The sequence below is a fragment of the Felis catus genome, chromosome A3, assembly GCF_018350175.1.
Source record: "Felis catus isolate Fca126 chromosome A3, F.catus_Fca126_mat1.0, whole genome shotgun sequence".
NCBI lineage: Eukaryota > Metazoa > Chordata > Mammalia > Carnivora > Felidae > Felis > Felis catus.
The window spans coordinates 15,453,797-15,476,689 of record NC_058370.1 but is presented as its reverse complement, the minus strand read 5'-3'; the positions used below and the strand labels follow the sequence as shown (position 1 = coordinate 15,476,689).

General features: G+C 44.0%; 2 protein-coding genes across 6 annotated transcripts in view; one reads left to right on the top strand and one right to left on the bottom strand.

Moving 5' to 3' along the window:
* Positions 1-22,893, top strand: part of SYS1 (SYS1 golgi trafficking protein) — a 35,357-nt gene that overhangs the window by 8,091 nt on the left and 4,373 nt on the right. The window contains exon 4 of one of the 2 annotated variants that reach the window (XR_002154477.3): positions 22,510-22,700. The exons of the other annotated variant lie outside the window; for it this stretch is intronic. The gene's annotated coding sequence lies outside the window, so the exon portion shown is untranslated. The remainder of the gene's footprint in view (positions 1-22,509; positions 22,701-22,893) is intronic. 2 annotated transcript variants of the gene reach the window in all.
* On the bottom strand, positions 1,507-22,729 carry TP53TG5 (TP53 target 5). Of its 4 annotated transcripts, none has more exons than XM_023251201.2 (5): positions 5,080-6,528; positions 4,725-4,799; positions 4,435-4,565; positions 2,385-2,973; positions 1,507-1,645 (listed from the first exon to the last, which is right to left on the bottom strand). In XM_023251201.2, exons 1-4 carry the CDS (start codon positions 5,125-5,127, stop codon positions 2,406-2,408), a joined length of 822 nt encoding a protein of 273 aa, XP_023106969.2. In that variant the 5' UTR covers positions 5,128-6,528; the 3' UTR covers positions 1,507-1,645; positions 2,385-2,405. The 4 variants fall into 4 exon arrangements, with proteins under 4 accessions (XP_023106969.2, XP_044909488.1, XP_044909486.1 ...); XM_045053553.1 differs by having other exon boundaries at positions 5,187-6,528; XM_045053552.1 differs by lacking the exon at positions 5,080-6,528 and adding an exon at positions 22,602-22,729 and having other exon boundaries at positions 1,516-1,645.

Below are 22,893 nucleotides of genomic sequence, written 5' to 3'. Positions count from 1 at the left end.
GACAGATCCCAGCCTCAGGACACAGACACAGTCCATCAGCTGATGCTGACGCTGACCCTGGACCCAACTCTGACTGCCTATGCGGCAAAGCGGTAGCTGCCAGTCTTGCTCAGGCTCACACCTTACCCACTTGGGGTCCCCTGGGCGGGCTCCCATGAGGACAAGTGCAGGGGGTCCCCAACACGGTGTGTTTTGGTTGGGAGCGCGCTGCCCTGATTGCTTGCTGACAGCGTTTGGGACAAACCTTCAGGCGAAGGTTGATGAAATGGAAGGGGCTTGGGGGGGGGGGGGAAAGATCGAGTAGGGGTGATTTTTGAAGACTGATGGGATTGAGGATGTCCAGCAAACGAACCGAAATGGCGACGACGCAGGAAGTGGGCCGGCCTGCAAGCCGGGCGGAGAGACAGCTTGGAGTGGAGGCTGCGGGGTGGAGGCGGCACGGGGAGTGGCGCTGTAGAGGTAGGGGAGGCGGGAGTGGGGATCGTGGCGCCCAGACGCCGGCTCGCGGAGAGCCGAGCGGGGTGGCACCGAGCAGCCCCACACCCGCAGGCTCAGGCCGGCCGTGGCCGCGCCTCCCAGGGCTACGGGGTCGTTCTGTGCCGGTGCAGGCCCGTGCAGGCCCGCTGGGCGCAGTCACGGAGTGGAGCGCTGGGGCCTAGGAGGGTGCAGGCGCGTCCCGGGGAGGCCCTCCTGCCCTTCCTCCGCATCTAGGCCTCTCCACCACTGCCTGGGTCCCTCCCGGGAGGGCTCTGCGCCCCTCGATCGCGCGCTGCTTTCTTGAGGGCGCCACACCGCGCAGCCCGCCTCTAGGGGAAGATCCCCAGAAACCCCGGCTCCCTGGTTTTTCCTCTCCCCGACTGCATGTTCAGGGCTATGGCTCCTGCAGACAGGGGGCGACCGGGCTTGGGATTGGAGGGTGGGTGTGCCGTGTCACCTGGGAGCTGTAGGGAAGTACTGACTCGGGGCCTGACTGGGTGCTTTCCTTGACCCAGGCTGGGCACACTTTGAGGCTCAGCTGCTGCCGGTTTGTTAACAGCCGATGCTGCAATAACCGGGCCGCAATGCGCGTGAATACGGGCTTGGATGCTCCCTTGTGCCTTTTCCTTTCTTCAGAAGGTGGAATGGGGAGCAGCCAGCAGTTCTAGATTAGGGTTCTGGCCCCGCCACCCCCTAGTCATGTGAGCCTGGCCAAATCACCTTCTGTTTTGGCGTCACGGTCTTCTCATCTCCTTGGCTTGCAGGGCCATTGTGAGGTACCTGTCACCCAGAAAGCACCAGACAGATGTTCCCTTTTTGTGACTTCATAGAATGCATCCTTCGAGAGGCCAGCTCGCAGAGGTGGGGAGGGGTTTAGCTCACTGGCTTCTGGGTGCCACGTTCTAGACTGACCATAGGGACCTGGGAATGGAGTGGAAGAAACGTAAAATCGTGATGCACACTTTTTCCTCCCCACCTCCGCCGAGGGCCTCTTTCCTCCATCCTTTCCAGCCCCAAACAGGAAGAACTGGCGGTAATATTCTTCAGTCCCTATGGGAGATTTTATTTGTACACTCGTGAATTTTCCCGCCCATCCCTCCCGCTCAGATGATTGCACCGTCTCCGTCTCCGTTGTCACACCTCTGGCTCCCGTCCAAGGTCACACCACCTGTGAGCAGAGACCTTGGTGTTAGGAGCCAAGACGGCCGCTAGGGGGAGCTGCCGCCCTGGGAGCGGGCTCAGGAACCAGGGCGCCCTAAGTCCAGCAGGTTGGGGATAGGGGTTTTGTGAAGGGGAAGCCTCCCTTTCAGCTGGATCCCCAAGCCCATCACCCCTTCCTCTCTTGGGACCTCAATTGGTGAAGTATTTTTTCTTTTTCTTTTCTCTTCTTTTTCTTTCTTTCTTTCTTTCTTTCTTTCTTTCTTTCTTTCTTTCGCTGAGGAACTTTTTGTTCAGAGTCAATCTTATTTGAGGCATGAATAAATGCAACAAATGTGGGTGATGGTTTGGTCTAAGGGGAAAGGATACAGCAGAGATCTACTTGACTGCCCCCCCTCCCCCCCCCCCTCTTCATTTGGAAATCCCTGAAGTCCCTTACTCAGACTCCTGACTGAGATTCTGAGCCATAGCAGTTGTGGACCCTCCTGAGGCCTCCAGGCAGTGAGATGACCCACCTTAGAGCCCACCTTCCAGTGCCCCTCCCCAGAACCCCTGCTTGGATCTTGAGAGGCCCCAGCCTAGTCATCTCCCTGCCATGTGGCCTTGGTCAATGGCTTCCCCCCAACTCTCTGGGCATGCAGGAGGAGCCCCCCCCCCCCAGCACTGCTAGCCACAGTCCCCAAGAGTCTGGATCATGAGCCCCTGACTCCGGGACCCATCTCCAGGCCTCCCTTGGGCCCAGGTCTCACCCCGGCCTGGCAGTGGTGTCGTCACACTCTGTACGGATGGCACATGGGCAGCTCGAGTGACGCAGAGCAGAAGCGCGTGCAGCAGCGCTTGACCCAGCGCAGGGTGGACGATCTGCACATCACCCGAGGCCCGGGGAGGTGGATTCGGGTGGGCAACCCCTCAAACCAGATCCACTGGTCAGCTGCCTCCAGCTGCTGCTTGTCCCCCATGGGAGTTTTGTGCTGGTAGGTCTTCAGGAAGATGATGCGGGGTTCTCCTTTAGGTGATTGCCTTCCCTGGGCTCCAGGGAAAGTGGTCAGGCCATGATCCTTCGATGTGCGGGGTTCTCCTTTAGGTGATTGCCTTCCCTGGGCTCCAGGGAAAGTGGTCAGGCCATGATCCTTCGATGTCCTTGGGAGCTCAGGCTCCATCTGCTCTTTGCCCTGGAGCACTGCTGCGGGTGACTCCTGTGCCTTGTTCTTCTCCCCCAACCCCTGCTTGAGCTCCCCTGTGGACTGTAATTTCTTGGATTCCAGTGTCTTCTCAGGGCACCCAGCCTCTTGGAGCTCTTCATTATCTTGTTCCACTCTATCGCAGACATTACTGCTCCTGGCAGGGGGAGGGCAGACAGTCAGCAGAGCAGGACTGAGGCCCTGACCCTCCAACCCTGAGAGAGTTGCTATGCAGCCAGCTCAGGGGGGAAAGCTAGAGAGGACCAGAAGAGAAGCTTCACCACCAGGGGATGTGCCTGGAGGCACGGGATGGGATAAGGATGGGCGAAGGGCCAGGAGAGGTTGCTAGGACCCCTAGGACTGTATGTTGTCTGCATGGGCTGCTGGCCAGGGTTCTTCCTTTCTGGATTTCAGGTGAAGGGGTGAACTAGTCCAGTGTTTTCAAATTGTGTTCCAAGAAACCTTAAGGTTCTGGGGAGGTATCTCAAATGCCCTCTCCGCTCTGGGAGGGGCAGGGTGAGGGCAGGATACCTTTCCACCCAACAACACAGCTGGGGCTTGAGGACAGATACTTGAAGAGAGGTTGTGCTGCTTTGAACAGGTTGGGAAACTGTGGGATGAGATAGGCCTGACCTTACCAGCTCAGTGTTTCCTGATTGCCAGCATCTAGGAGGCCAGCTCAGAGTGAGGAGCCCAGAGAGGGGGTGTTAACCAGAGGTATTCAGTGCTGGCAGGAGACCTTCCCCAAGGGTGTCTGTTCTCTGTAGAGAACCATTGGGTTCTCTGTACAGTGGTGGCACTGTCCTAGCTCAGTGTGTGAATCAGTGAGGACTCAGCCTCAAGATAATGACAGTACTGTTAACAGCCACCATTGTGACTTGAATGCCTGCTACATGCCAGGCCCAGGACACTCTCACACCAGTTCCCCAAAGTAGGGGGCAGCGAAGTGGCCGAGTGGCTTTGCAAGCAAAGGTTTTCAAGGTTGACAAACTGGCGTTCAAATTCGCTTCTGCCTCTTACCATCTGTGCGTTTGGGGAAAGAAATTCAACCTCTAAGAGCCTTAGTTTTCTCATCTGTAAAACTGGGATAATTCTATCTACCTAATTGTGAAGAATTATGTAACTGGGAAATGCTTGTGAAGTGCTTAGCATATACCTGGCACTTAGCAGGTGCCTAATGTCAACTTTCTTAATATTCTGGTGTGATTTATGAGGAAGCCAAGCCTTAGTAAGGTGACTGGTCTGCAGGTGAATCTCTGCGTTGTGTGGACTTGAGGGTGAGGAGGATGAGCGGCCCCTCTTGCTTGGGTGGTGCCCTGGCTGGTGGTTAGTCCCATAATTGGATGATTGTGACCATGATTAGGACCACAGCTCTGATATCACACAGGAATGGCTTCAGATCCTAGCTCTGCCACTTACCAGCTCAGGTAGCTGGGACAAGTCGCTTTATCTCTTGAGCCTCAGCTCCCCATCAGTAAAATGGGGCTAATAAATACCTTTCTCACAGAGCCTTTGTAAAAATTAGGTTTTCTTAATTTCTTAGCATATATAGATTGTGCCTATTCCTAGTAAAGATAGCTGTAGGGTCTGTGGTGGGGGCATGGTGGGCCAAGCTCACCTGGTGGAGATCCCAAGGATCTTTGGAACTCTGAGCAATGAATTCCAACACCTTTTGGCCAAGTTATGCAGTTCTTGGATCCGGGGGTTTGAGCTCTTGAGCAGCTTCAAGAGCGACAAGTTTTTTAATACCTGCCGGGGTCAAGAAACAAGGAAGAGAGAAGCTTCAGCTTTCTGTAGTCTCCCACAACCCACCTAGACTTTGGCTCAACTCAGGTCAGGGCTGGGCCTGGTGACTTCTGGGTCACTAGAAGCCTGGCAACCAGGAGGGACCAAAATGGGGCATCTCACCATCTTAAGTCGGTTCCGCCTAATTGCTTTGCTGACAGGTTGCGGTATCTTGTCCCGTGGTTCTTCATCTTGTAGCTGAGAGAGAGACATAGAGAGACGGAGAGACACAGAGAGAGCGCTAATATAGGAGGAATCCCCCTGAACACCTCCACTATGCTGTTCCATTTGGCTGAGCGTGGTTTGACCAAACTTAGACTGGGATTTTTGTCTTGGTTTGGGGCAGAAATGGGGAGACCATTCTAACTCTCCTGCTCTCTCTTCACTCTTCACCCTTCACCTCTCCCTTTCCCCCAGGCTGGATGGCCCCTGCTCTGGGTGTGGCTGGACCCCCTCCATGTGCGTTCCCAAGTCCAACCTTGGAAACCATTCTATTCTTGGGCCTCTTCCTTGCTGATGGACTCATACTGGGGCCGTGAGGCCTCAAAGACAGATATCTGGGGCAAGACTGGAATCAGGTACCACCTGCACCCTGCCCCTCTCAGTTCGGCCAGCACTCAGGCTGGCTGTCAGGAGGGCTGTGCTGGAGCTTCCAGGGAGGGGGGCTGTGACATCACTGAAATTTGTGACAGCAGCAGGGCTGGGTCTCCAAGGAGTATGTGTGTGGCAGGGGTGGAGGGTGAGGAGGAAACTCCCATTTGTGGAAAACCCTAGTAGGTGCCAGGTAGAGGCATTCTCTTACCTCCCTGTGAGGTAAGAGAATTGTCTCCTCTTTTTAAATAAAGAAGCCAGGGTTCAAAGGGGTTAAATAATTTACTCAAGGCCACACATGTGGATAATGGTGGAGCTGGAAATTTAAGGTCTGACAGTCAATGCATGAAACCAGGGGTTCCCAACTATGCTCATCTGTTCTCTCCCGTCCTATGTTGACTGTGCACGTGCTACATGTCAGGTGTTCTAAGCACTGGGATAAAAGAACATTCTTCCTCTCAAGGAGTTTACATTCTGCTGGAGGGGAAACAAAACAGTACGCGTGCTTGTAAAGCAAAATGTGTTTGCCTCTGTGTGTGTATTATAAGTTTTACCAATACAAATATAAAATAATAAAATTCTACAATACTCTTTATTGTAAATTCCAAAGAGCCAGTTCATTCTTAACAGTATGCTTTTCCTGGGTCCTGCCTAACTCCTACCCATAGCCAATCTATGGTTGTTATGGATGAACAAATGTAGCTCCAACATAAATGTTGACATTTTCAGGAGGAAGAAAGTAAAAAAGTGAAAGAATAAAATGTTGGAATTTCACTTATTCACTAATGACATATCGACTTATTTGCTGTATTGGATCAGTTTTCAAATACCGGCAGTATGTTTTCTCAATTTTTTTTGGTGTGTGTGCTGTTTACAATGTAGTAGCTAGAGACAGGACATATGTGTTTACATTTAATTGCATTATTAACATCTCCTCCGTTAGATGTTAAGGCTAGACCATGGGTGGGCAAGTTTCTTCTGTAAAGGGCAAGATAGTAAACAGGTCAAGCTTTGCAGGCCATATAATTGTACCTGCTCAGCTCTGCTATTGTAGGGTGAAAGCAGCCACAGATGGTATGCAAATGAGTAGGCATGGCTGTGTTGCAATAAAACTTTATTTACAAAAGTAGTTGGGCTGGATTTGGGCCATGATCAACCCCTGGTGCAGACAATCGACAAAATAATAAACCTGATTTATAACGTACCTATGTTTGGGTGTGAATACTCCTACCAGGGCTGAATTCAAGCTACCAATGAGATATCACTGAATAGAGAATTGAATGGAAATGCATAGTAGCATATGATTATATATTTCCACAACAGTGAAGACTCTCAGGAACATAGATAATAAATAACAAAAGGTAGCAAACAATTACGAAGTGATGAGTTTGAGCATTTTTTGCCTTTGTTTTTAATATCATTAATTTAATTAAGTTTGTGTAATTTGATTTTTAATGATGGCTAGGCGTAACAACCAGCCAGCAGAGCTTGTAAGAGTGTAATAGGCTTTTGCAAGCTCTTATGAGTCAGTTCCAGCACACCACTGTCCTGTCAGAGAGAAATAAGTGTGGGAAGAAAAGTAAACGGGGCAGAGGGCAGTGGGAGAGCAAAGGCAGAATGTTTGCCATATTAAAATGGATGGAACGGGAAGCATTCACTGACCAGAAGAGATGTGAGCAAGGGCCCGAAGGAGGTGAGAGAAGGGGAGACTAGTGGCGGCAGGAGATGAGGACAGGGAGGGGCTGTGGTGAAGAGCAGGGAGAGATGAGGGCTGCTCTGAAGGATCTGCCTAGCTGGCCACATCAGGAATTGGAAGAGCCTGTGGAACACAGCTTCCCCGGGCACCACCCCATTCAGCCGGCCGGTCTGATACCCAGCCGAGTGTGAGAACCACTCTCCAATACACCGCCTCTAGGGCAGAGACACGTGCGTAGAGGGTGCTTAGCTCTGCCTTTTAGGGGTGATGGACCAAGCCTAGGCTGCAGAACAACTTCGTGCATGTCAACGTCCTTTATTATTAGGGTGAAGGGGGAAGGTTAACATGCTGTGACCCAGGCCAGAAACCTGGAGGTGGCTTGAGAGGGAAGCTGTGAAGGACACTCGCTCTCCCCTCTCCCTTCTGTCCACCCCACTACTCCTGGCTCCTCTGCCTGCTCTGGCTCGAGTTTGGCGGTTTTTTTTTTTCACTCAGAAGAATGCCCTCAACATCCACTCAGTTATTGCATGTATCAATAGTTTGGGTTTTTTGTTGTTGAGTTTTATTCCAGAGTATAGAATGTACCACAGTTTATTTAACCATTCCCTTACTGAAGAACATTCGAGTTGTTTCTAATTTAGAGCTGTTACAAGTAAAGCTGCTGTGAACATTCATGTATGGATTTTTGCATGGACATAGTTTTCATTTCTCCATAAGGAGTGCGATTGCTAGTGTCTGTTTAGTTTTCTAAGAAGACACAAACTATTTTCCAGAGTGACTATATTATTTTACATTCTCACCAGCAATGTATGAATGATCGGTTTTTTCTGCATCCTGATCTGCTTTTGGTATGGTTCCTATTTTTTTATTTTTATTTATTAAAATTTTTAAAGTTTATTTATGTATTTTGAGAGCAGACAGAGGGCACAAGCAGGGGAGGGGCAGAGAGAAGGAGAGACAGAATCCCAGGCAGGCTGCACGCCATGAGCACAGAGCCCAGTGTGGGGCTGGAACGCACAAACTGTGAGATCACGACCTGAGCCGAGATCAAGAGTTGGATGCTTAACTGACTGTGCCACCCAGGCGCCCCACTATGGTCATTATTTTTTTTATTATTTATTTATTTATTTTTAAGATACTACACAGAGGTCCCTTCATTTAAATTTTTTTTTTTCAACGTTTATCCATTTTTGGGACAGAGAGAGACAGAGCATGAACGGGGGAGGGGCAGAGAGAGAGGGAGACACAGAATCGGAAACAGGCTCCAGGCTCTGAGCCATCAGCCCAGAGCCTGACGCGGGGCTCGAACTCACGGACCGCGAGATCGTGACCTGGCTGAAGTCGGATGCTTAACCGACTGCGCCACCCAGGCGCCCCTGGTCATTATTTTTTTAAATGATTCTCGTAAGTGTGTAGTGATACCTCATCATGGTTTTAACTTGCATTTCCCTAATGGCTATTGATGCTGAACATATTTTATTGTGTTATTTGCCATTTCTGTATTCTCTTTGATAAAACATCTGGGTTTTGTCCATTTTCTAATTGGATTGTTTGTCTACTGCTGAGTTTTTAAAAATTAATTAATTAATTAATTAATTATTACTTAAATCCAAGTTAGTTAACATACAGTGTAATAATGATTTCAGGAATTTAGTGATTCATCACTTACGTATAACACCCGGTGCTCATCCCAGCAAGTGCCCTCCTTAATGCCCATTGCTCGTTTAGCCTATCCCCCCACCCAACACCCCACCAGCAACTCTGAGTCTGTTCTGTATATTTTAGAATCTCTTCTCGTTTGTCTCCCTTTCTGTTTTTATCTTATTTTTCCTTCCCTTCCCCTATGTTCACCTGTTTTGTTTCTTAAATTCCACATATGAGTGAAATCACATGATATTTGTCTCTCTCTGACCAACTTATTTCACTTAGCCTAATACACTCGTTCCATCCATGTTGTTGCAAATGGCAAGATTTCATTTTTTTTTGATTGCTGAGTAAGATTTATAATGTAATATAGTAATATTCTATAATGTATATTGATACATCTTCTTTATCCATTCATCAGTTGATGGACATTTGGGCTCTTTTCATACTTTGGCTATTGTTGATAGTGCGGCTATAAATATTAGGGTGCATGTGCTTCAAATCAGCATTTTTGTATCCTTTGGATAAATACCTAGTAGTGCAATTGCTGGGTCGTAGGGTAGTTCTATTTTTAATTTTTTGAGGAACCTCCATACTGTTTTCCAGAGTGGCTGCACCAGTTTGCATTCCCACCAGCAGTACAAAAGGGTTCCTGTTTCTCTGCATCCTCATCAACATCTGTTGTTGCCTGAGTTGTTAATTTTAGCCATTCTGACAGGTGTGAGGTGGTGTCTCATTGTCGTTTTGATTTTTATTTCCCTGATGATGAGTGATGGGGAGCATATTTTCATGTGTGTGTTAGCCTTTTGGATGTCTTCTTTGGAAAAGTGTCTATTCATGTCTTTTGCCCATTTGGATTATTTGTTTTTTGGGTGTTGAGTTTGATAAGTTCCTTATAGATTTTAGATGCTAACCCTTTATCTGATATGTCACTTGCAAGTATCATTTCCCATTACATTGGTTGCCTTTTAGTTTTGCTGACAGTTGCCTTTACTTTGCAGAAGTCTTTTATCTTGATGAGGTCCCGATAGTTCATTTTTGCTTTTGTTTCCATTGCCTCTGGAGACATGTCAAGTAGGAAGTTACTGAGGTGGAGGTCAAAGAGGTTGTTGCCTGTTTTCTCCTTTAGGATTTTGATGGTTTCCTGTCTTATGTTTAGGGCTTTCATCCATTTTGAGTTTATTTTGTGTATGGTATAAGAAAGTGGTCTAAGGGCACCTGGGTGGCTCAGTTGGTTGAGCATTCAACTCTTGATTTCAACTCAGGACATTATCTCATGGTTCCTGGGATCAAGCCCCATGTCGGGCTCTGCGCTGACAGCACGGAGCCTGCTTGGGATTCTCTCTCTCTCTCTCTCTCTCTCTCTCTCTCTGCTCCTCCCCTGCTTGTGTTCTCTCTCAAAATAAATAAATAAAATTAAAAAACAAAGAAAGAAAGAAAGAAAGAAAGAAAGAAAGAAAGAAAGAAAGAAAAGAAAGAAAGAAAGAAAGAAAGAAGTCTAGGTTCATTCTTCTGCAATGTCACTGTCCAGTTTTCCCAACACCATCTGCTGAACAGACTGTCTTTTTTCCATTGGATATTCTTTCCTGCTTTGTTGAAGATTAGTTGGCCATATGTTTGTGGGTCCATTTCTGGGTTCTCTATTCTGTTCCATTGATCTATGTGTCTGTTTTTGTGCCAGTACCATACTATCTTGAGGATTACAGCTTTGTAAGACAGCTTGAAGTCTGGAATTGTGATGCCTTCAGCTTTGGTTTTCTCTTTCAATGTTACTTTGGCTATTTGGGATCCTTTCTGGTTCCATCCAAATTTTAGAATTGTTTGCTCTAACTCTGTGAAGAATGTTGGTGCTACTGTTGAGTTTTGAGAGTTGTTTACATATTCTAGAGTCAAGTCCTTTGTAACATGTATGATTTGAAAATATTTTCTCCCATCTGTAATACCTTAATTTCCTTTTCTTGTCTTATTTTGCTAGCTAGAACTTCCAGCACCACATTGCATAAAGGTAATGAGAGCAGTTATCCTTGCCTTATTCTTGATCTTATCTTTCACCAGTAAATATGATGTTAGCTGTAGGTTTTCTGTAGATGCTCTATATCAAGTTCAAAGTTACCCTCTATTGCTAGTTTGTTGAGAGTTTTTATAATAATGGCATTGGCTTTTGTCTAATGATTTTTCTGCATGAGTCAATATGGTCATGTGATTTTTTTCTTCTTTAGTTCATTACTATGGTAGATTATATTAATTGATATTTGAATATTGAAGTAGGCCTGCATGCCTGAATAAACCCCACTGGGTTTTGGTGTTGAACACTTTTTATGTAATTTTGGATTGAATATTTGGTAATATTTTGTTGAAGATTTCTGTGTCTATTTTTGTGAGGGCTATGGGTCCTTTATATGTTACATGTATTACTCTTGAACTGGCAAGGTAGTATTTGAGAGGGGACTTAAAATAGTTGTAAATATATATTACAGACTCTAGAGAAATGACTAAAATTTTTTTTAAAAAGAAGTATAATTGGTAGGCTAAGAAAGGAGAGAAAATAGAATCATGTAAAATGCTCAAAGCAAAAGAAGGCAGAAAAAGAGGGAAAGAAGGAAAAGAAAGAACAAGTACAACAAATAGAAAATAGTTATAAGCATAGTAGATATTATGCCAATTATATCAGTGATGAATTTAAATGTGAATGGCCTAAATATATTCTAATTAAGAGACTGGAACTGTTAGAGTAGACAAAAAACAAAATAAAGCAAAAAAACAAAACAAAACAAAAAAAAAAACCCAAGACCTAATTATATGTTGTCTAAGAGAACCCCACTTTATTTTTTACTAAAATTTTTTTAATGTTTATTCATTTTTGAGAGTGAGAGAACACAAGCAGGGAGGGGCAGAGAAAGAGAGAGATAGAGAATCCGAAGCAGGCTCAGTGCTATCAGTGCAAAGCCCAACGTGGGGCTCATACCTGTGAACTGTGAGATCATGACCTAAGCCAAAGTCAGACGCTCAACCAGCTGAGCCACCCAGGTGCCTCAAGAACCCCACTTTAAATATAAAGCTGAAGATAGTTTAACAATAAAGGGATAGAGAAAGACATACCATGTTCACACAGTCAAAGGAAAGCTGGAATAGCTATATTAATTTCAGATAAAGCAGACTTTAGAACAAGAAACATTATCAGGGATAAAGAAGATTGTTAAATAATAATAAAGGAGTCCATATCCAAGAAGACATAATAATCTTTAATATATATGCCCCTAACAATAGAGTGTCAAAACATGTGAGGCAAAAACCAGTAGAACTCCAAGGAGAAATAAACAAATACACTGTTATAGTTGGAGACTTCAACACCTCTCTTTCAGTAATTATAAGTCAAACAGGCAGAAAAATCAGTAAGGATATAGTTGAACATCACCAGCAATCAGCTTGATCTAATTGGCATTTATAGAATACTTCATCCAACAAATAGCAGAATACGCATTCTTCTCAAGCTTATATGGAACATTCATGATAGAGCACATTCCAGGGTATAAAACACACCTGAATTGGGGCGCCTGGGTGGCTCAGTCGGTTGAGCGTCCGACTTCAGCTCAGGTCACAATCTCACGGTCCGTGAGTTCGAGCCCGGCGTCAGGCTCTGGGCTGATGGCTCAGAGCCTGGAGCCTGCTTCCAATTCTGTGTGTCCCTCTCTCTCTCTGCCCCTCCCCTGTTCATGCTCTGTCTCTCTCTGTCTCAAAAATAAATAAACATTAAAAAATTTTTTTTAAAAAAACACACCTGAACAGATTTTTAAAAGAATAGAAATCATACAAAGTATGTTCTCAAACCACAATGGAATTAAATTAGAGGCCAATAACAGATAGTTGGGAAAGTCCTGGATATTATTAAACAATCTGCTACTGAATAACATGGATCAAAGAAGAAATCTCAAGAGAAATTTTAAAATATTTTGAACTACACAAAAGTGAAAATACAAGTTATCAAAAGTGTAGGGTGCAGTGAAGACTGTGTTTAGGAGGAAGTTTATAGTACTAGTGCATATACTAGAAAAGAGGAAAGATCAGAAATCAATCTAAGTTTTCATCTTACAAAATTAGAGAAAGAAGGGCAATTTAAGCCTAAAGCAAGCAAAAGAAAAATAATAAAAATTAGAGCAGAAATCAATGAAATTAAAACAGGAAAACAGTAGAGAAAATCAATGAACCCCACAAATTGTTCTTTGAAAAGGTAAAAATAAACAGATCTCTAGCCAACCTAACCAAGAACAAAAAGAAAGAAGATACAAATTACCAATATCAGAAATTTAAGAGGGACCACCACTATTGATCCTAGGGGCATCAAGAGGATAATAAAGGAATATCATGAACAACTCCATGCCCTCAAATTTGATAACTTAGATGAAATATGTCTATTGTGTTGTGTTTTGGTACTGTCTTTGTCTGGGTCTGGTAATACCAAGCTCCTAAAATATGTTGAGAAGGGTTCCTTCCTATTCCATTTTCTAAAAGAGATTGTATAGAATTGGTATTAATTCTTCTACATAATTCTCCTGATAAACATTGGGTGGATCTCTCCAGTGAAACCATCTGGGCCTAGATATTTCTTTCTTTTTTTTTTTTTTTAAGAGGTGTGTGTGTGTGTGTTGCATTGACTACAGATTCAATTTCTTTTTTTTAAATTTTTTTAATGTTTATTTATTTATTTTTGAGAGAGAGAGAGACAGAGCACGAGCAGGGGAGGAGCAGAGAGAGAGGGAGAAACAGAATCTGAAACAGGCTCCAAGCTGTCAGCACAGAGCCCGACAAGGGGCTTGAACTCAAACCCGTGAGATCATGACCTGAGCTGAAGCCGGACGCTCAACCAACCGAGCCACCCAGGTGCCCCCAGATTCAATTTCTTTTATAGTTATAGAGCTGTTTTTATGATCTATTTCATGTTGGGTGAGTTTTGGCAGTTTGTACTTTTTGAGGATTTAGTCCTTTTTATCTAAGTTGCCAAATTGATGTGTGTAGAATTGTTCTTAGTAGTCCCTTATTATCTCTTTCATGTCTGGGAGTCTGCAGGGATATCCTCCGTTGCACTCATGAAATTGATAGTTTAGGTCTCCTGTTTCTTTTTTTCCTTTGTCAATCTTGTTAGAGGTTTGTCAACTTTACAGATCTTTCCAAAGAAGCAGTTCTTTGTTTCCTTGGTTTTCTTCATTGTTTTTCTATTTTCAGTTCTTTGGGGTTTATGTTGCTCTTCTGATTCTAGTTTGAGGCAGGAGCTTAGATTGTTGGTTGGAGGCCTTTCTTCCTTTGAAAGTAAACATTTAGTGCCGTAAATTTTCCTTTCAGCCTCCAGTTAGCTGTGCCCCACAAATTTTGATACTTTGTACTTTCATTCAGCAAAATTTTTAAAAATTTCGTTGAGATTTTCACTTTGACCCATAGATTATTTAGAAGTATGTTGTTTACTTTTCATGTGTTTGGAGATTTTTCCTGTCACCTTTCTGTTGCTAACTTGGACCTATTTGATTCCACTGTGGTCAAGGGAATACTCACTGTATAATTTTAAATCTCTTTCAATCTTTTAAATCTCTTGAGGTTGTGTGTGGTTTGCTGTTTTGATTTTTTACTTAGGGTATTGTCTATTGGGGTGGATATTCCATGGGCCCTTGAAAAGAATGTGTATCTTGCTGTTGTTGGATGGAGTAGTCTCTAAGTGTCAGTTAGATCCTTTTGGCTGATGGTTTTGTTAAGTTCTTACAGATCCTGCCGTTTTTCTGCCTAGTATTTCTATCAGTTGTTCAGAGATGTGTGGAAGTCTCCAACTCTGATAGTGTATTTGCCTGTTTCTCCTTTGGGTTTTATCAGTTTAGTGCCTATACGTTTGGGATTACTTTGTCTTCCTCCTGGTTTGACCCTGTTATCATTACGTAATGTAACTTCTTTTCCGGGTGATTTTCTTTTATCTGCTATTACCTAATATTAAGATGGCAGACTCTGCTGTCTTTTGATTAATGTTTGTATGGCATATTTCTTTTACATCCTTTTACTTTCAACCTACCTATGCCATTATATTTGAAGTGAATTTCTTGCTGATGGCTTATAGCTGGGTCACATTTTTGTATTCTGTTCTTCAGATCTCTCACTTTTAAATGACTTATTGAGGCCATTTCCAGTTGATGTAATTATTTACGTCTTAGTGTTTCCATTTGCCATTTTATTTTCTGTTGGTTCCCTCTATTTTTCATTCCTCTGTTCTGTTTTTCCACCCTTCTTGTGTTACTTGAACATCTTTTAGGATTCCATTTTTTATTTATCTATGGCGTTTTCAAGTGTATCTCTTTGTGCAGAGTTTTTAGTGACTGCTCCGGGGTTTCATTATACATTCATAATTTATCACAGTCTACATGAGTCACAGTATCGACATTTTGCCACTTCCAAGTGAGGTACAGAAGCCTTCTGTTTAGATCTTTACTTTCCATTTTATAATGTCTTACATATTTCCTCTACATACACTGAGAACCACATCAGACAATGTTATATGTTATAATTTATACTTTGGCCATTGAATATAATTTAGAAAACACCAGTGGGGAAGGATAGTCTATTACATTTACCTGTATTTCCATTCTTTTTATTTATCTTTCTTCATTCTTGATGTTTTAAGTTTCCTTCTTTTACCATTTCCTTTATGTTTGAAGAACTTCCTTCAGCCATTTTTTAAAAGTAATCTCTATACCCAGCGTGGGGCTCGAACTCACAACCCCAAGATCCAGTCACACACTCTACCAACTGCGTCGGCCATTCTTTTAGGGTAGGTCTTCAGACAACAGATACTCTTAGTGTTTCTTTTATTTGAGAATGTCTTCATTTCATCTTCAGTCCTAAATGGTCTTCTTTCTGGGTATAGCATGTCAGAGATAAACAAATTAGCTAAAGTAGAAAGGACAGATTTTAATCATTAATATACTCTTGTAATAGGGAAAAGAATCCAGTGTGAACTGAATTCAGCTTTGATTTGTATAGACAACTTGGCATCTTGAATTCAGGAATAGGGAATGGGGGTAAGTGGGGGCTCTGTAGAGCCAAGGAAGTGAAAATTTACAAAAAGCATAAAGGGGGTATTGGTCCCTGTGAGACCTATCTAGGTTTGCTAACTGACACTATTGAAGTTAGGCTCCTACACTTCCACGAAAGATGCATATCTTGCTGTTGGGAGACAGGGCCCTATATTGGGAGGGGGGGCGTTGGCTAGAGCAAACAGTAAATTCATTTGGCAGCCTCGAGTTTTCTCAGGCAGGCAATTTAAGGGGTCTGGGGTCATCCTAGGGATTCAGCCTTGAGTTGTTAGAAACTATGTTAGTGTTTGTTCAAGTCTGTATAGACCAAGTTTAAGGCCATGTTGAAAAGAGGGCTCAGAGGAGCCAAGCTAGAGTTTGGTCAAGGAGAGAATCTTTGTCAGGCACTCTGGACTGACCGTATCTTCCTTCGCTCCTTGAATGCTGTCCCACTTCTTTCTGGCAGCTCACATCTGCTGCAACTGAACTGTTGTTCCCCCACAGGAAAGGTGTCATTTCTCTCTGACTGCCTTCACGATTCTTTCTTTGACCTGAGTTTTCAGAAGTTTGATTATGGTGTGTGTTATCATGGATTTATTTGGGCTTATGTTGGAGATTCAGTCGGCTTCTTGAATCTGTAGGTTCAGGTCTTTGTCGAACTTGGGAAACTTTCAGCCATTCTTTTCTGGAATGTTTTTTCAGCTTCACTTCCTTTTCCTCTCCACCTGGGACTCCTGTAACACAAATGTTAAATCTTTTGTTACTGTCTCACAGGTTTCTGAAGCTCTGTTCTTGCTTTTTATCCTTTTTAAATATAATTTGCTCTCTCTTTCAGATTGGATCATTTCTACTGTTCTATCTTCAAATGCACCTGTCCTTTCAAACATTATCTCCATCCTTCTATTGAGCCTACCCAGTGAGGTGGTTTTATTTTACATTTTAGTTTCTGTATTAGTTTCCCAGGCCTGCCTGCTGTAACAAATGACCACAAACTTGATGGCTTAAAACAACAAGTTTATTTTCACACAGTACTGGAGGCCAAGAGTCCAAAACCCAAGGTGGTGGTTCCTTCTGGAGGCTCCAAGGGAGAACCTGTCCCATGCCTCTCTCCTGGCTCCTGGTGATCACCAGGCATCCTGGGTGCTCCTTGGCTTATAGACCCATCATCCCAGTATTTGCGTCCCATCTTCACATGGTGGTCTCCCCTGGGTATCTTTCTGTGTTTTCACATTGTCTTATAATGGACACCAGTTATTGGATTTAGTGCCCACACTACTCCAGTATGACCTCATTTTAACTAATTATTTCTGCAGAGACTCTATTTCCAAATAAGGTCACATTCTGTAATATTGGGTATTTTGGAGAACATGATTCAACCCAGCACAGTAATTTTTTTCTTCAGTTCTAACATTTCTATTTTCTTTGTGACTTCTATTTCTTTTTCTGAGATTTTTAAAATAATTTTTTAAAAATTTTTACTTATTTATTTTGAGAGAGAGAGAAAGAGAGAGAGAGAGAGAGAGAAAATTCCAAGTAGGCACTGTCAGCACAGAGCCTGTCATAGGGCCCGAACTCACAAACTGAGATCGACCTGAGCCAAAACCAAGAGCTGGAAGTTTAACCAACTGAGCCACTCAGATGCCCCCCCACCCCCGATATTTGTTTTCATGTATTTGAAGAATGTTTGTAATTGCTTGTCGAAGCTTTTTTATAGTGACTGTCTTAAAATCATAGATAAATCCAGCAACACTGATCTGTTGGTATCTGTTGATTGTCTTTTCTTATCCAAATTGAGATTTTCCCAGTTCTATGTATGATGAATTATTTACAGTTATAACCTGGACATTTTGGAAATTATGTTATGAGACTCTGGATTTCATTTAAACCTTGTTTTAAAACCTTGTTTTAAACCAGGCCTTGGATGACCTGGTCCACTGATACCAACTCTTTACCACCAGATGAGAGTGAAAACCCGCACTACCCACATGAACCCCCTGACAGCACGCAGTAGGGGAAGGGTAGGGTAGGGTTGCCTCATTACTGCTGGGCAGAGGTGGTCATCTAGATTCCATACTGGGCCTCCTTTACATTGAGGGAAGGGAGTGGGGCCTCATCATTGCTGGATGGGGATGGTAGTGTAGCTCCCCCCATGGCCTCCTCTGACACCATGGAAATGGGGAAGGGTACTTGGAGAGAGGTACTTGTTACTGTTGGGCAATGATGAAGCCTCCCCCCACCAACACCGCTTGGAGGTGAAGTGGGGGAGGTGCCCTGTAACCTCTGTTACAAGACAAACATTGAAGTCTAGGCTGTCCCCCTCTGTCTGCAGGTGGAGGCTAGGAGTGCCTTTTCCTCTAGTATTTTGCTGGAGTGGGCCATTTAATGTCAGAAGATTTCTGTCTTGCTAGGGTGCCCCTTTCTCAGTCCTTTGACAAGAGAAAACAGGCTTTTCATGGAGGTTACTTTAATCTGTGCCTTGTTGGCATTTCCAGGTTGCAGGCTTCTCCAGACCCTAGCAAAAAGAAAGCCTACGGGGGGGGGGGGGGGGGGGCTGGTTGATCTGTCTTCTTATGTTTGTTTGAGATAAAATGTCCAGCATTTTAACCTGTACTTGTGAGAAGGAAAGAGAGGAATGCAGCTACTCCATTTTATTCAGAGCCCAAAGTCCTCCTTTTATTTTATACTCTCTTCATTCTTATAAATCCAAACTGGAGATATTTCTGGATTTATTATCCCTCTAAGAACTTGTAGGTCACTCTGAATCTTATCCAGGTCCACTTGGCTAGACAAAAGCCATGCCCACAATGTCTTTGAGATAAGCCCTTCTCTGCATTTGGCTTCTGCTGAAATGGCTAAGGGACAACACCCTTCAGCTTTCTAGAATCTCTATTGTTTGATTTAGAGGATCTGTAAAGCACACCTATAATCTTAGAGGTCTTTTATCTGACTGAATAGTAGTACTCTGAGGCGTTGCCTTTCGTCTTCCTGAGATGTAAACTCAAGATCTTAACAGTCACAACCTGTTTCATTTTTGGACCATGGTGGGGTTTTTTGTTTGTTTGTTTGTTTGTTTTTGTTTTTTAAGGTTTTCAATGCCCCGGATTATTTGAGCTTTGCTAGGAAAGCACTTCTTACTGTTACTATCATTTGCCGTTTGGAGAGGCTGAGAATTTCCTACCATGAAGTTCTGGCTCTTTTATATTTACCACTGCTTCCCTTTGGCTCAGGGTTTCTCAGCCTCAACACTACTGATATTCTGGGCAGAATGAATCTTTGTGCGGGGGGAGGTAGGGAGAGGGGTCTGTCTTGCAATTAGACGCTATTTACCAGCATCCCTGGCCTCTACTAACTGGATGCCAAGAGCAACCTCTCTAGTTTCAAGGACCAAAAATGTCTCCAGACATTGCCAAATGCCCCGCAGGAGGCAACCTCGCTGTCACTCGGGAGCTGCTGCCTTAGTTCCGCCCTCTCTGCTGGCATTTTACTGTCAGCAGCGAGAAGAGACCAGGTGGCGCCTTTGACGCCTTCCTGGGAAATGTCCTCAGCTAGACCACCCAGCTCATCAGGCGTACTTTCTGCTGCCCACTGTACTGCAGGCGACGGGGCTGCTAACCTCTGTGCTAGGACATAACCGGCTTCCTCTCCCCCAGTTCCCCAGTTCCCAATAGCATTTACCCACTTTGCTGTCGGCCCTGCCTTTTTCTCAAAGGCCCGAGGCTTCTATTAACAGCGTTTCCAAGGCGCTTTCCCTACAGTCTCATCAATTTGTGGTGAGTGCTAACGCCACTGCCACATTTCGGAGCTGACACAGCAGCACTCTCCCACAGTACCAAAGTCTAGGCCCTGTCTCCTGCTGCATGGCAAACTAGTCTTGAATGTAGCAGTTTAATACAAGAGGGATTTATTATGTCAGGGGTTTGGGGCATCAGGAATCCAAGAGTGCTCTAGCTGAGGTGGTGATGTCTCAGCATCTCTCGAGGTGGCTGTCAAGCCCCCGGCCAGGACCGCAGTCCACTCTCTCGAGGCTCCACCGGGCCCGGCGGTTCCGTTTCCCTGCGCCCGCATGCGGTTGCCGGCCGGTCTCTGTTCTTCCTGGCTGTCGGCTGGAATCTTCAGTGCCATGCCACGTAGGCCTGTCTGCACGGCTGTTGATGACACAGTAGGGTGCTTCCCCCAGAGCGAGCGAGCCAAGCAACAGAGGACACACACCCGAGACGGGAGCTGTGGTCTTTTGTTTTTTCAATCCCAGTTTTGGACGGGACCCACCCCACCACCGTTTGTGACTGTATCGAGAGTCGCCTCGATACAGTGTAGCAGAGGACGACACAAAGGTAAGAATAAAGGAAAGGCAGGGAGCACCGGGGGCTATTTTGGTGGCAGGCAGCTGCGTTTCAGTTTTTATTCAATTCAAGATATTTTTCTCATTTCCTTTTGGAGTTCACCTTTGACTCTCGGTTTTTTTTGAAGTGTCCTGTTTTATTCCCAAGGATTGGGGATGTCTCCCAGATGCCTTTATTGGTTACATTTTAATTCTTGTATAGTCATAAAACATTTTGTCTGATTTAAATTCTTTTAAATTTGTTGAGGTTCGTTTGGTGGCCCAGGCTGTGATGCAGCTTGGTGAATGCTTTACGTGCAGTTGCAAGAATCCTTATCCTGCTGTTGTCGGGTTAAAGTGTTAGCAACGTGGCAGTCGGAACAAGTCAGTGGATAGCGTTCAGGTTTTCTACCTCCTTCCTTTTTTCTCCTACTTGTTTTATTGATTACTGAGAGAGCAGTATTGAATTCTCGAACTGAAATATAGATTTTTCTCTTTCTATTTTAGGTCTATTGGTTTTTACTTCATCTGTTTTTGAAACTCTGTTATTAGATGTATTCGCATTATAACAGTGAAGTCTTTTTGGTGAATTGAACTTTCTATTGTTATCACTATCCCTCTTCAATCACTGCTAATAGTCTTTTTGAAGGTTTATATTTGTCTGCTATGAATACTGCCACTCCAGTTTGATTTGATTGCTGTTTGTGTGGTACATCTCATTCCATCCATTTACCTTTTTTTTTTTAATTTTTAATTAATTAATTAATTAATTTTTGAGAGAGAGGGATAGAGTGTGAGTGGGAGGGACAGAAAGAGAGGGAGACACAGAATCCGAAGCAGGCTTCAGGCTCTGAGCTGTCAGCACAGAGCCCGACGTGGGGCCCAAACTCATGAACCACGAGATCATGATCTGAGCCAAAGTCGGGTGCTTAACCGAGTGAGCCACCCCGGCGTCCTTCCACCCATTTACTTTTAACGTACATGTTTCTTTATAGCTAAATTCGGTTTCTATAGACAGCACATTATTGCCTTTTGCTTTATTTCCAAATGTACTAGTCTGTCCTTTAATTGGTTCTTTCATTGGCAATTGGATTAAAATCTTACATATTTGTTTTATATTTCCATCCATTTTTTTTCTCATTTTTTTCTTTTTTCTTTTTTTTTTTTTTTTTTTTCCCTTACTTTGGATTAATTACATTTCTTCAGGGAAAAACATCAACCTATTGGGTACCAAAAATAGACAATAAGACTTATTCCATTTGATTGAAACACTACTCATAGCACACCAAACAACATGAACAGGAGCATAGCTGTCTGTCTGTGGTCCACTTGGCCCCAGGTCCAATAACTGATATGGTGGTCCCAGATGCATAGCACACACATAGTGGCTTTACCCTGTGGCTGGGGAACCAGGCCCAGAACTTCTATAGCAAGCAGTAAGCAAACCTGCCTTGGTCTGAGAAAGACATGATCTGGTCTCTCAAGCTCTATTAACAATTATCAATCCTAAGCAAGGGTGCAGAAGAGAAGTCAAATCCTTGCAATCCTGACATAGTCAACAAGACATGTTGAACACCAAAAGGGCCAGGGAGAATGCCTCCCAATATTTAAAAAAAATTTTAAAAAATATTTTATTTATTTTTGAGAGAGAGAGAGAGAGAGAGAGCAGGGGAGGAGCACAGAGAGAGGGAGACACAGAATGCAAAGCAGACTCCAGGTTCTGAGCTGTCAGCACAGAGCTCGATGTGGGCCCGAACTCAAGAAACACCAGATCATGACCTGAGCCAAAGTCGGACGCTTAACCGAGTGAGCCACCCAGATGCCCTGGCTCCCAATATTTTTATTATTTCACTTTATCTTCATATTGGCTTGTTATTTATACCTCTTAAAAAATTTTTTTAGTGGTTCCCCTTGCATTTATGGTGTATGTCTTCAATTAACCAAAGGCAATCTTCAAATAATGTCATACCACTTATACAGCAGAGGGTCCTTAAATAGTATACTTCCAATTACTCATCCCATCATTTTAACTATTGTTATTGTCACAATTTAACTTTTATATATGCTATATACCCACAACGTACTGCTGCTGTTTTAAAAATTGAAGTGTTGTGACATATAGGGGCACCTGGGTAGCTCGGTCGGTTGAGTGTCAGACTCTTGATTTCGGCTCAGGTCATGATCCCAGGGTTGTGGGATCGAGCCCCACAGTCAGCATGGAGCCCGCTTAAGATTTCCTCTCTCTCTCTCTTTCTCTCTCCCTTTCTCTCTCTCTCTCTCTCTCTCTCCCTGACCCTCTCCCCCACTTGTGCTCTCTCTCTCTTAAATAGATTTTTTTTAAATGTAGTGACATAATTTTATATCAATTTCAGGTGTATAACATAGTCATTCGACAATTATATACATTACAAAATGCTCACCATGGTAAGTGTACTTATCACCTCTCACCACACAGTTATTGGCTATATTCCCTACTCCGGACTTGACATCCCCATGACTTCGAAAGTGAAAGAGGAGTGTATTGCCACTCTTTTGCCTTAGTCAATTGTCTTTTAAGGTGATTAAACACAGAAAAATGTCTCTTATATTTACCTTCATTCTGTCCATTTCCAGAGATCTTTACGTGTTTATGTAGATCTTTCTGGAGGCAGAAAGAATACGATACCGGCGAGCAACCTGCATCTAGGAAGGAAATGAACTCCTACCTGTCTGAATGGAGGCCCCGTCTTCCTCCTGCTTCACAAGCGTGCCAGCGCCTGTGTCCCATTTCTTCTCGGAGGCTCCCGTCCTTCTTTGGAATTCAGGTTAATTGGTTGCTCTGCAAACTCAGCTCTCTGATGGGTTTGGCAAAAGCTGTAATTTTATAGACTACCTAACAATTTTTAAAAATTGTGATTAGTGTGGTCATGATGCTGTCCCCAGCTCTCTGCATCCTGCGTGGAGCCTGAGGTCTTGGCCATCTACTTTCCCACGGCTCCTTTTACCCCCTTTGGCCAT

Coding starts and splice junctions, on each gene's coding strand:
- TP53TG5 (XM_045053551.1), bottom strand. CDS start 4,889: ATGGAACAGCATAGTGGAGGTGTTCAGGGGGATTCCTCCTATATTAGC. Junction 4,566..4,724: donor GGCGGAACCGACTTAAGATG/GTGAGATGCCCC, acceptor TGACCCCGGCAG/GTATTAAAAAACTTGTCGCT. Junction 2,974..4,434: donor ATCCTTGGGATCTCCACCAG/GTGAGCTTGGCC, acceptor TCCCCCTGCCAG/GAGCAGTAATGTCTGCGATA.